Source organism: Bombus huntii, chromosome 2, assembly GCF_024542735.1.
Source record: "Bombus huntii isolate Logan2020A chromosome 2, iyBomHunt1.1, whole genome shotgun sequence".
NCBI lineage: Eukaryota > Metazoa > Arthropoda > Insecta > Hymenoptera > Apidae > Bombus > Bombus huntii.
In genome coordinates, this window is record NC_066239.1 from 17,384,338 (window position 1) to 17,398,126 (window position 13,789).

Genomic DNA, 13,789 nt, shown 5'->3' on the forward strand with positions numbered 1-13,789 from the left:
GCTATAACAATATTGCAAAGGATAAAATTATGTAGCGTTTATACCACAAGAATTATATTTTTTACAATAAATATTTCGTAAGAACATCAGAAATGAAAATTAGCATAATTAAAAAATTCCCATCTTATGATATTCATACGAATATTAATATCTATAAATACGTTTGATTGTAAAAATAAATCTAAATTTTCATATTTGTTAATTTTATTCAAATATTACTGTAAATAAAAACACAAAAAATAATGAGTTATGTAACAATATGAATTACATTTCTGAAAAATTATTGTTAGTAGCATTATTTTTCAATATTTATAATTATATTCACAAACGATCTATAGGTCAAATAATGGACACAACACATAGAATCCATAATATTTTATTTACGTGTAATACTGCGCAATATGTTACTTCTTGAAACTCTTCCTCGAGGCACACATTATCAACAACTTCATTCTAAGGTATTGTACAGAATTCCTAAATTAATTTACATGTTTACTTTTTACAGATTCTATTAGAATCTTTCTTTTACAATAAGCAAGTATGACAATCATACATATACGTGTATTCAGTCGCATTGCAATAATATCGTATTAAATGCTATTACACATTAACAAATCTACAAATGTTGAGTAACATCAAGTTTTACAATAAACTAATTCAAGTACTCAACAAATTATCTAAATGAGTGCAAATATAAATGAAAAAGATATCCTTTACCTACATTGAACATCTCTGCAATTCAATCAAATAAATTGCACATACATTTTGAAGGAACACATTGAAAAAAATTTCGAAAAAAGAAACAAATTACAAAGATATTTAAAAACAACGTTTTACATCACATGTATTATTTCTACGAGTATTTGGCAGTTTATACCCAATAAATTTTATATCATCTATTTAGCTAATGCTGAAACCTTTTTGCAAATTTCATTAGTGTATTCACTGCATTTTGCAGATCCACCAAGATCTCCAGTTAAATGTTTGCCTTCTTTAATAGTGTCATAAGCAGAAATTTCGATCAGTTTAGCATGTTCATTTAGCCCCATATATTTAAGCATCATTACAGCAGAGAGTAATAATGCTGTAGGATTCGCTTTATCTTGACCTGCTATATCTGGAGCAGTTCCATGCACCTATTTTGGGACAAAATTATTATCAAATCACGCCCTATCATATTATAATTATATTATAAAAGAAATATAAAATTTTGTCTACTCACAGATTCAAACAATGCACCATTCAGACCAATATTTCCACTTGGTGTAAGACCAAGTCCTCCTACAAGTCCAGCACACATATCAGATAAAATATCACCATATAAATTAGGCATTACAAGTACATCGTATTGACTAGGATCTTGAACCATGTTTAAGCATACTGTATCTAAATATCTTTCTTCAAATTTAATAGAGGGAAATTTTTGTGCAGCTTCTCTACAACACCTTAAGAACAAACCATCTGACATTCTCATTATATTTGCTTTATGTACAGCAGTCACCTATTAAGGAAATTAATAGTTGTCTAAAATATTTGTTAGCTTCTTTTTTTAAGTTAATTTTTGAATAAGTAGATTAAAAACCTTTTTTCTATTATTATCCTGAGCATATTGGAAAGCAAATTCTGCTACTCGACTGGAAGCTTCCTCTGTAATCAATTTAATTGATTGTACAACTCCTTCTACAATTTCATGTTCTATACCAGAGTATTCTCCTTCTGTATTTTCTCTGATAGTGACAACATCAACATTGTCATATAATGTCTTATATCCTTCCAAGGAACGACATGGTCGAACATTGGCATATAAATTAAATTCTCTGAAAAAAAAAAATAAAAAATAAAAATAAAAGAAAGAAATATATAAATATAAATTGTCGAAATATATAAATTATCGAATAGTTTTAAATCCTTGCTACAGTATACACTAAAGCAGTCTACACTACTTCAAATAATTACATGTTTACATTGACATTTGTAATTATGTAACTTAAACAACTCATAACAAATATATGAAGATTGAGATAATAATACAAAGACTGAGACAATATGGATGGATGTTTGAAGTAGATACACTTAACTATTCTTAATTACACAAGATAAAAGTAGGCTTACTTTCTTAATGCAAGATTTAAAGATCTATGTCCTTTTCCTATAGGTGTCATCAATGGTCCTTTCAGACCAATTTTATTTCTGTTAACTGAATCAATGGCAGCTTGTGGAATACCAAATTTTCCATCTGGACCTTTTACCGGTGTTACATCAACAGATTCCCACTCTATGGGTACCTGGTATTTAAGATAATATTACAAGTATATGTGAATGCATATGAAGAAATACAAAATGTTTGGGTACAATCTTATCTAACATTGGATACATTCATCTTTATTAGTACTGCTATATGAAAGAATAAACTGTATAGGTATATATTAACATACATATAGATACTAACAGTTGAGTAACAGTGTTATGCAATACATGATATATGAGTGATACTATTAAAGTTTCTTCATTCATGCTGAAAAATAGTACATTGTTGTTTCTCAATATTAAAACTATTATGCATCATTATTACACATATAAATGAAAACAAATTAATAATCTCATGCATTTATTTGAAATTCACAAAATATACACTGTGTTTATAAAAAATATACAAATTAAAAAGAACATACCCTGGCTACAACAAGAGCAGACTGAATTAGCCTACAATTGGATCAACCTGTATAAGAGTAAGATTAAAATAAACTCCTTAAGGTTACTAGTAGGACACTTAGGGTCACCTTGTAAGGTTCAAACCACAAATAATGAAAAAAATTAAAACAGTTACTCAAAATGTAATATCTACTGTGCAAAAATGTAACAGAAATGTCAAAGTGGACACATGTTATCAATATACTTCCATTCGACTGATAAGACATGCAATTACCTAGAAATATCGTGCATAATGAAAACTGTTAACATATAAAATTATTTGTGAAAACCATTTTACCTTGGCAGCATCGAAAATCTTTTGTACTGCAGTTGAAATTTCGGGTCCGATACCATCTCCGGGAATAAGTGTGCATTTGTGAACTTTATTGCTGTAAAAACGGACACAGCCAATTTTGGGGACCTGTTAATCAAATATCAATAAGATTGATAATTATTAATAAAAGAACACGCGGAATACTACTATATTTCGTAAAGAAAGATAGTACGAAGGTGGTACTGAGAAATTGATATAATGTCAAAGGAGGAAAGAAAAATTATAAATGATATAAGGAAAAGAGATAGTTTGCCAAGCTGTTAGAGCCCTCAGCAGAAAGATATAACCAAGATATGAAATATTCTAACCTCATTATTTGAGAAGGATCACAATTACGTGTAGGACACTTATTGTTTTTAGAATTTCTGGATTGACACGTGTTACTTACTGCATTTCGTATCCACTGTGCTGCCATTCTCTTTGTAAATTTTATAATAAAAACAAGAACTTCCACCACCCAAAATTGTTGCGCACGTCAGAAGCAGCACCAAAAACCCAGAGATGTGAAATGAATCACAGTTGTGATTGGTTCCCGCGAAACGATGTCTTCTGCTATTCGGAAACGGAACATAATGGTCGATAGTATCGAACATGACGAGTGGCTCCACATATACCGACATTTTGATTTACAAGATAATGACTAAGGGCAAATTTATTTTCAATAATTGAGATTGTCTTTTCAAACTTTTTTTTATCATTTTTCAAACAATAAACTATCGAAATAAGAATATGAAATAATAAACATTCTTGTAACATTTAAAAAAAATTGATTTAATTTAAATATGAATATTGATACGTGAATTTTGATTGGCTACACAATCGAGTTTTAATTTTTCCGAAGACAATAGCTCGAGTTTGAAACTTCTCAATCAGTTATTTTCAAATGTTTAATAATCACAATCGTGTAATGTTTTCTAAATATGAAATATAATTTATACTTGCAACGTAGAAGGGTAGCAACGTAATATCATAGAAATATTATAATCAAATGATTTTTATAGTTTTATTCGTATCTTTTTAAATAAGAACTTATTTTGAATACAGTAGTTTCCGGTATGGTTTAGCATTTCCTCGGACGGCCATTTTATAGGACGCTTCACCGTCGCGTATGTTTGCTTATTCGGTATCTTTTACTCTTTTTAACGAATAAACTATTTATATGTTCTTTAAATAATTTAGTTTATTCAGTGCAAAAAGCGTTGACAATGATTAAGCAAGAGGAGTAAGTATAAAATTGATATTTATAATAATTCATTGTCTATTCTTTGTCGGCGTGGAGAATCATGTACAATTAACACAAACCGACGCTAGTACATTTTCAACGTATCAGCAGTATATATTTTTTTTAGCAAGTATTTGTTGAATCACTCAATTTAGTTAAAATTTATACAAATTATATATTGAAAAACATATAATAAAAGTTGTAGGTACATATATTAACAAGCAACAGTAAAACGTGTTTTCTCTTACACGCGTTAGTTCTATATAATCTTGTTAAATATTAGGGGTCAAGTACAGAATAACGAGGAGAGAGATCGAAGTAGAGAACGTGATCGTAACAGGAGAGCGGAAAGACAAAATCGCATAAATTCTACAAGCCGTGATCGTAGTAGGGAACGAAACGATCGCGGTCGAAAAGCTTCAGATCGACGAATCTATGTATCAAACATTCCCTATGATTTTCGCTGGCAAGATCTTAAGGATTTATTCAGAACAGAAGTTGGTAAAGTTGCTCATGTCGAACTTTTTACTGACGAGAATGACAAACCAAGAGGTTGTGGTATTGTTGAATTTGAAGATTCAGACTCGGTAAAAATTGCTGTAGAAAAAATGCATCGGTATGATATTAAAGGGAGAAAGCTGGTCGTCAAAGAGGTAGTTAGTATATTGTTATTTTTTCAACTTCCTTACAACTTGGATGGGTACCATGCAATCAGTGTTAAGGACATATTTAATATTTATGTATTTTAGGACTTTGATGTTGAACGGGACAAATATGGCCGGTTAGCAACAGCTCGTAACAATGAAAGAGTTCGTGATGATAGATTTAGGGATCCGTCAAGGCCACAAGGTGGTGGGCGTCAAAATATGAATGTTCCTGCTGGTGGAGGTGGTGGTGGTGGAGGCGGTGGCGGCGGCGGTGGTGGCGGCGGTGGTGGTGGTGGAGATAGCAAATTTGGGAATACCTATGGTCTAAGTACTCAGTTTTTAGAATCTTTAGGCATTAATGGACCTTTAGTTACTAGAGTATTCGTAGCAAATGTAAGTATATCTTGCGATACAGTTTGTATAATATTGACAAATTAAGTATGTGAAAGTTTATTAAGTTATTACTTTGTATATTTAGCTTGACTACAAAGTGGATGAAAAGAAATTATTAGAAGTGTTTAAATTAGCTGGTAAAGTACTACATGTTGAATTAGGAAAAGATAAAGATGGAAAATCTCGAGGATTTGGAGTGGTAGAATATGACCATCCAGTAGAATCTGTACAAGCTATATCAATGCTTCATAATCAGCAACTTTATGATAGACGTATGACTGTGAGACTTGACAGAGCAAATGAACCAGACATGCCACCAAAATTACCAGAAGGTACCTTCTTATTTCCTAAGAAATATTTTATTTTGTTATATAAACATATAAAAATGAAAATTGATATCAATTCCAAAATAGGGTTAAAGGGAATTGGAATGGGTCTTGGAGCTGGTGGTAATAGATTAATGGATGTAGCTAGAAACATTCCTAATGTACAAGCAAATAATCCACCTGTTGTGAATCCTATTTCTGCTCCTGTGTTGGCTGCTGGTGCTTTTGGAGCTGGTTTAAACAATGTTGTGCCAGCACAGTTAGGTGAGTCTTACTATAAATGTAATATATAAAATAGGATAGATAGAGAATCTGACAATGATATATTTATATACCTATAGCATCTGCATTGACAAATTCAAATGCTGCAGCTCTTCAAGCAAGTCTTGCTGGAGGTCTAAGCGCTAACCTGACCACCAGTTCTTTGCTGAATTCGTCGTTAACAAATGAGTTGGCTTCTAACTTAAGTAATTTCGGCGGAGGAGTTGGAGGTTTGTCTAATTTACAAGCCTCTTTAGCTGGTGGACAAGGCAACAATTCATTTGCGCCGCGAGGCTTATCTAAAATGGACAATGATGTAGGCTTCGGTGCAAACAATGCTTTTGGTGGTTCTAACTTCGGTGGTGGCAGAGATTTTGACGGTGGATTCAACAGAGGGGACAACGATCGTGTTCCTGGTGGAGGTGGCGGTTTTGCTGGAAATCAAGGTCAAGGAGGAGGTGGGAACAGACAGAATACTAATGGTTCTCGGCCGATGTCAGACACTATTCTTATAGGAAATGTATGTACTTTTCTTAATTTGTACACAATAACTAATACATGTATGTATATTTGTAAACATAAAGATAATTGTAACAGCTCCCACCAAACACAACATGGCAAATGTTGAGAGACAAATTTCAAGATGTCGGAGAGGTGAAATTTGCTGAAATGCGGGGAACTGACATGGGCATGGTACGATTCGCATCTGAATGGGATGCTGAACGCGCTGTGTGTATCCTTTTAAAAAATATGCTAATAGTATAAATCATTTTGAAGGGCATGTATCATTTTAAAGATTTTTCTTAATAATTTTTATATATAGCTATGATGAATCGGTCACGTATCGATGGTAGGACGATTGATGTTCGTCTCTACTAAAATCTGGGGAATACACTCAAGGTAACATTAATAGAGAACCTCTGCAGAATTTGATGCTTAACAATAATTTATTGATGCAGCGAGAGGAGACTGGGTGTTCGTATGTCGTCTGCAGGATTGTTCCGCTCCTGGTGACAATACTTGAAATTCATCCTAGTAGTGTGGCAGAACTTAGGACAGTGGGTGAGAAGTATCTGTCGTTGGAAGATCAACAGTTGTTTTATGCCTACTTCAACGTTGAAACACTCATTGGCTGCCGATGATCACCCTTCCTTGCTACAACTATTTCATTCGAAATTCTTTTACCAGATTATCGTTCCTTTTTACAGTGGAAGTCTACTAATTGTTCACTCCTAAATCGATCTTTTTGAGTGATCGACATATAGTTTAGTTGTTAGATTTAGGTTCATAATGTTCTACGTAATCTGTAGGTTTTTCAGTATATAGGTTTATGATATTTACAGTAATTATCAAATGTAGCTTGTAAGTTTATTTCTTAGTTCTCACGAGAGATCAATCGATTTCCCCACATTCCGGTTGAACATGACGCTTTGGTCATTCGCGGAGTGGTTTATCGATCAGGGACAGATTAATCTTTCAAGCATAAATATTAAAGCGATATAGTTGTTACGGATTTTACAAGTTAAAGTTTATCCATGTATGATAGATACTTTCATGCACAATCCTACACACATCGTGGACGTGTGTCGATTTGTTTGTGGTATCGGTCGCACTCTATTCTTGTATCTAATACATAGTGATACATCATGGCTCAACAGGGGACTGTATTGTTTTCATTATAGTTCTGCGATCTGATCTTTTATTCGTCGCGTCACATCGTTTTAGTAATTTGGAGATTCAAGTGTAGCGGAGCATACAAAATTTTAGTTGTCATTAGGAAGGTCCCTTCCAATTCGCTCGTTTCGAGACTTCAGCGAACGAACATTGGATGACTTTATACCCAAAATTTGGCAGAATTTGTCTTACATATTGTGCATCAATCATATGTTTACCAAAAAATACAAAATATTTGTGTAAAGAACCAACAATTCTTAATATCTGTCGGTTTTTACAAAGTGCAAATAGAGGCTTTTCACAGCTAATTTTATATACATATTCTTTGGTAAACATATTTCCTCTCGCTATGTAGATCTCGAGGAACATTCTGCGCATTGTATAACACTCTTGTATAACCACAACATCATGACAGTGATTGAATAAAATCCAAATCCGTTTTGACTACAAAAAAATATGCTGGTCGTTGTGTTTTATTTCTGTGTTGTTGTGATTCTTTATACTTTAAGCAGGTTTAAGCTGTGTATATGCATTGGCATAGAGGATATTGTTTCCGCTACTTTTACATGTGCAATACATTTACCTAGAACGAGTTTTTTCAAATGTATTGCACTTAAGCAGAAATTTCTGCTTAAAAAATGTATAACTGTAGATATTAGTACTCCCTGCTTACTTTTGAGATTTATAAACTTCACTATCTGTGAAGCATGAATATTTGTTTACATCGCAGGTGAGATATTTTTCAGGTGATTGTGGTTTTCTATTCCTCTATGATGAATATATATTTCAAGAAGGAATAATTTGCTTGAAATTTATCAAATATTTGTTCCTTCATTAATGGCTACTGGAATGCATTGTTAATGTGATATTCGAATTATGAAGTTACATGTGGTACTCTTCTTTCGAAGATTGTTAAAAATTTATGCTATTGTTTGAAATAGTGGATTAACAGGTTTTGGGAAAATTAAAACTGTGGACGGTAATATAGTATTTCGTCTCTAACACTGTGGTTGATTCTTATTTTATTGTAGCATCTAGAGAGATTTTATTGTATCCTCCATATTTATCGAGAACTAGTTTAGAACTGCAAAATTTCTATATTCCAAGTGAATTTATGTAACGTAAGAAGCACAATTACTTATTATGACTGTAACTTCTATGGTAAGTGGTTGTAAATATTTTATGCTCTGGTCTTTGCCGCAATCGCCAATGAAATATTTAATGCGTGTTCAAATCACTATGCGTATGGAATTTTTTAATAACCATCGTCGATCTCCGCTGTGTGGTTGCCAAATTTGTTTCTTAACATTTGAAGGATGTGGTCTTTTTTTCTTATAATGTCATTGATGTCAGATAGGGTCTTATTTTATAACGCATGAGATCGTGTGCTATGGTTTGTTGTATTATTTCCATCGTAAGTGATTGAGTTTTATTATTCCACGAGATATTTTGTTGGAAGGATATTATGTGTTTCGACGAACATAAAAGAATAGGGATAACGACATCTTCTCTTTGATATCGTTTAAACGCTCATTATCGAAATTGTTTGAATAAGTGTCTAAAAATAAAATTTTTTAATATAGAGGATTTAAATATATCTTGAGTAATTAATCACTTTTAAATTGTGGCTATCATCTTGCAGGAAAATTGGGTAAGTTCTACAATTTGTATAACAGATTTTTATGAATGTGTTGTTCTTCCAGGGAAGCTATCTCGTCCGAGCGAAAAGTTATTAAGCGGTAAGTTTTGTAGGATGAAAATCCATTGGTATCTTATTAAATAGAAATAAATGAACATCTCGATATATTATTAATCACACCTGTATTTCCAGTCTTCACATTATAAAACAGTTAAATTGGGTGACTGAATGTAAGATACTTTTTTTGTAGAGAATCACAGTGTTTGTGTAAAAATAAAGTGTGTGAATATAATCACTGAAACAAAAATGTGTTCAAAAAGTACAAAACTCAAGTCACATCAAGATCTCAATGGTATTATAAACTCTATATGCATTACTGTGAGAAAATTGTTATAGTTGTGCTATTTAGTGTCAAGTGCATTTGTTTATTTTCAAAAAAAGCACCTTACTAAAACACCTCGGATATATAATTCTTAAGTATATATAGTTTTGTATAATACTTATAATGTATATGTATGTTTATCACATTTTAAATAAAGGTAAGCTTAAATATTATAGATTAACATAATATATATGTAACTTCTTAAATCTTCTAATTGGCAAATTCTTTTAAGTAATAAACTCAAAAAACATGTTTATATGTATAATAAAAATGTTATGTCGTAGAATTTTTAACGTATAATTTTATTTTTCCCTATTTTTAATATATAAAAACGTATAAGTGATTTATATTTTAGATATTCCATGCTATATAAAAAAGTATATTACATAATTTTACTTCTGTTCTTATTTTTTACGTAACAATGAAAATGAAAGTAATTCCTACGATTACACAATTTTTCAATTTAACATATGAGTTGTAACTAAATGTTATCAATGTAATTTGTATATTATGGCTTGTAATGGGGTTTATGTATAAGGGAAAAAGCTGTCAGCGTATACGATAATAAAATCATATTAACCGATATTTATGAGCTATCATAACTCATGTCAGTAATCTTAAGTGTTTTGTATTGATCAACATCAATATTAAGAATTTCTCTTTTATTGGACGAAATGAAGAACATAATTTAAGACTAATTTGAAATTCGTAACTATTTGAATTGTTCTTAACTCTTTACTAGCATTGAACGATACTGGAGTCGCAGAGGTTACTGACTCACTGATATTTAATTCTCTAAAAACCAGATTTATAACTAAAAATTACTGACAGCATATTTTACGTATGCCACATCATGGTATTATATGTATAATAATAGCATTCCTTTCTATGTTTCATACTTGCTTATTCGAAAAAGTATCTTAATATTAATTTTACACTTTCGAAAAAGATATAAAACTTTATCGTTGATTTTTCTTATTCTTTAGATAACGTATAAATATCTCTTGTAGCATTCTAAGCAATAGCCTATCGTTTCCACTGCACTAGTATCACTAGTGCATTTGAACAAAAGCTTGAAGATGTTTTGGGACAGACTCAATATTGTATGCTTTCCTTACTACTCTCGCTGCTAGACAGGTGAGTTTGGTGTATCTCATGGGATATATCGAATCATATGGGTGTTTATTCCGTATTAAAGTCTCATACACGTTGTTACTCCATATCAATGATTCGAATGTGCTACCCATTTTATTAACAGCATCAATATGTGCACCAGCATCAAGAAGAATATTAACAAGATCGCTTGGCGGATGGAACATAGCAGCAAGGTGTAATACCGTACTTCCGGTTGCATCTTTTGCTGAGACGTCAGCGCCAACTTTTAGAAGAGCCTTTATTAAATGAGGAGAAGGAAACCTAAATGACGGAGATCTAGGACCAGCTCCGAATATAGTATTTCTTTCGCTAAAAACTAAATGCAACACAGTCCGATCCTACACAAAAAAGAAAAAGAAATTAATCTCTCAAAAAATTAATATATTTTTAATCGGTAAATAAATTCCTTCGTATTAACTTACGTTACTGTCTTTGGGATTTACTCGAACTAATTCATAAAGCGCTTGATGCAGTGCAGAATATTCCGCAGTGTCTTCTTCTGGCATTTCGTGAGTCAATAAACTTGCTAGGTGTAAAGTGGTGACGAGAACTCTGTTTAAGTAGGCAATATCACGTCCACGAGCTGATCCTTTGTCCAACATTTGTTTTCCTAATTTCACTTCCATAACCTGCAATAATATAGATTGTATATTGCCATTTGCAAACAAATAACGAATAACCAGTATATTTTTGAAACGTACAGCTTTCTTGAACACTCTAAGAAGTTCTTCTCTCTGAACCTGTGGTACTCTACGTCCTGTATTTATTTGTCTACCTATCATAAAAGTAAAGAGTTCTGTAAAACTAAAAAGTGAACTCTGGGTCATTGGATCGAGTGGTTCCAGCATGCTTTGCTGCATATCTAAAGCATAGTTCCAAAGTTCTATACAACGACTGAACATTCCACCATCCGCGTATACAGCTCCTCTGTAGCGAATATAATAACTGGTGTCAGGATGAGCTGGTCCTAATATTCGTTCTCTAATTACAAGTGCTTGCATTCGCATTTCATCCGGATCGTTTAATAATCCATCCAGTGCATCAGGATCGGTAATTTCCCGTGCAAAATCGTAAGCAGCTACAAGTGGTGATGGTCCTGGTTTCAGTATCACTGGATCACTTCGATATCTGAAGTACAACATTGACAAATATTTCAATAATCTATAAATATTATAAAATGTAGAAATTATACGTACACACATGTATTGTACATAAAGGATGCCCCAAAAAGATGTATATACACTTTGAATGATTATAAATTGTTATACCATGCATTCGTGAGATATTTAGGGGTGAAGAGGACTTTTATTTCCAACAAGGTGATGTACCTCCCCACCACCATCGTGAAGGTCTGCCTTCATGAATATTTGCCGAACCGATAGATTGAAATAGAGATAATGTTGAATACTTCCAGCGATTCCCAGACCTCGATGGACTTTTTTTTATGGGGATTCATCAAAGAGAAAGTTTATGATACAAAAGCGGCAATAGTTTATGAATTGAGATCAGCTATTAAAAGACTATGTATCGAAATACCGAACCAAATGATTCGTTTTGTTTGCGATTCCATTGCTCTACTTTGTTAGCAGTGCCTGGATCGTTCAAAGGTCATCAATTTGAGAACATTTGTGATAATTAAAAAATTTCGATATCTGTCTTCTTTGATTCGGAGTTTTAATCTTACTTATACCTTAATAAATACGCTAAATTTATAACCATTCGAAGTGTGTATAAATTTCTGGGCGTGTATTGCTGAAATTCATTTGTTTCTACAAAATTGTACATACCTTTCGTTCATTGCTTCTTTCCAGCATTCAAGTGCTCCCATCATGTCTCTCTTTTTATCCACATATGTAGCGCCCAGTAATTCCAGTGCGTCTATGCGTTCCTTGCGATTCACCAAATTCGGCATACTGATAAAGTATTCGACAATGTGCTTATGACCTGTAAAATCAGAAAGACTTTGTGATAATTCACTTCCTACTAGAGAGTTTCCTCGTTCACTTAATAAAACACTCAGTTAAACATTAATTGTAATCGTCTTAAGGAAACCTTCGGGGTTGTGCGTGGAACATTCTGCTTTAACCTGTTACTGCTGCCGTAAGGAGTGGTGACATCCCGTAGGAGTCCACGTCCATTCGGGCACCATGCTTGAGGAGTACCTTCACGACTTCTAGAGATCCGCTCTCAGCACAATCGTGAAGTGCTGTGTTACCCTTTATGGATTTTCGGTTAACGTTCGCTTTCAGGGTAAGTAGGAACTTGACGATTTTAAGATGACTTTTGTAACAGGCGATCATCAGACTTGTATGACCATGACGGTTTGCCATCTCAATATCTGTAATCAAACAGCGTATTCATCGTTAATTGCATTTTTTTTTTAATAAGAAAAATAAAGCATTATTACTTCACGACATTTATCATAATACAGAAAGTTTCTATACTAATCGGAAGTTCTACGGTGACTACATCAATGCACACTTTTGTTTACAACTTTAGAAAACAGTACATGACTGTTAGAAGATGGAAACGTTTCAGTTGTTTTTAAGAGATATTTGAGTGATTCATACCTGCACCGTGATCCACCAAAAATCTAACAATATCGAAGTGGCCGTCGAAACAAGCTGCTCGTAGAGGAGTGGAAAGTGTTTTAGTGGTGGCATTTACCCGGGCGCCATTTTTCACTAGTAACTTAACTAAAACCAAGTGACCGGCAGCTGCAGCACACCACAAAGGTGGCGCGCGCTCGATCATTTCTCCATCGAACATCACTGTTGAAATAAACGAAATATTACAAATTATATTAATCGAACAATATCTCAACTAATATTATTACATAAGAAAAATATCAAGGATGAGTTTTAACATGAGTTACGATCAACCGATAAATTATTCGAATTAGAAATAGATCTGATATCAGTTACAGTAGTTACGATCGAATTCGTTCGATAATTATCGAATTTTAACACTTAGCCAATCGAATAGAGAGATCTCCCCTTTGTGAAGAACCGAATGCGTGACCGAATGGGGAGATCTTTCTTCTTGACTTTAGCAACGCGTTTTCC

At 32.9% G+C, this 13,789-nt stretch overlaps 3 protein-coding genes across 10 annotated transcripts in view; 1 reads left to right on the top strand and 2 right to left on the bottom strand.

The window, feature by feature from the left end:
- Positions 1-360: 360 nt before the first annotated feature.
- LOC126878287 (probable isocitrate dehydrogenase [NAD] subunit alpha, mitochondrial) lies at positions 361-3,595 on the bottom strand. The gene is made up of 6 exons (XM_050640910.1): positions 3,414-3,595; positions 2,990-3,112; positions 2,113-2,285; positions 1,583-1,817; positions 1,223-1,501; positions 361-1,136 (listed from the first exon to the last, which is right to left on the bottom strand). Exons 1-6 carry the CDS (start codon positions 3,438-3,440, stop codon positions 897-899), a joined length of 1,077 nt encoding a protein of 358 aa, XP_050496867.1. The 5' UTR covers positions 3,441-3,595; the 3' UTR covers positions 361-896.
- Positions 3,596-4,053: 458 nt separating this feature from the next.
- On the top strand, positions 4,054-8,003 carry LOC126878285 (heterogeneous nuclear ribonucleoprotein M). 5 transcript variants are annotated; one of them, XM_050640905.1, is made up of 10 exons: positions 4,054-4,131; positions 4,205-4,247; positions 4,531-4,903; positions 4,997-5,287; positions 5,373-5,619; positions 5,701-5,877; positions 5,955-6,394; positions 6,472-6,607; positions 6,698-6,774; positions 6,834-8,003. In XM_050640905.1, exons 2-9 carry the CDS (start codon positions 4,231-4,233, stop codon positions 6,751-6,753), a joined length of 1,737 nt encoding a protein of 578 aa, XP_050496862.1. In that variant the 5' UTR covers positions 4,054-4,131; positions 4,205-4,230; the 3' UTR covers positions 6,754-6,774; positions 6,834-8,003. The 5 variants fall into 5 exon arrangements, with proteins under 5 accessions (XP_050496862.1, XP_050496865.1, XP_050496866.1 ...); XM_050640908.1 differs by having other exon boundaries at positions 4,080-4,247; positions 5,955-6,104; positions 6,195-6,394; XM_050640909.1 differs by having other exon boundaries at positions 4,080-4,247; positions 5,985-6,104; positions 6,195-6,394.
- Positions 8,004-9,352: 1,349 nt separating this feature from the next.
- The window catches only part of LOC126878284 (protein fem-1 homolog CG6966), a 40,353-nt gene continuing 35,916 nt past the window's right edge, over positions 9,353-13,789 (bottom strand). For all 4 annotated transcript variants that reach the window (XM_050640901.1, XM_050640904.1, XM_050640902.1 and 1 more), the window contains 6 exons: positions 13,295-13,495; positions 12,811-13,062; positions 12,512-12,668; positions 11,426-11,852; positions 11,147-11,353; positions 9,353-11,062 (listed from right to left, as the gene is read on the bottom strand). In XM_050640901.1, the coding sequence (XP_050496858.1) occupies positions 10,622-11,062; positions 11,147-11,353; positions 11,426-11,852; positions 12,512-12,668; positions 12,811-13,062; positions 13,295-13,495 (1,685 nt within the window). In that variant the 3' untranslated portion in view covers positions 9,353-10,621. The remainder of the gene's footprint in view (positions 11,063-11,146; positions 11,354-11,425; positions 11,853-12,511; positions 12,669-12,810; positions 13,063-13,294; positions 13,496-13,789) is intronic.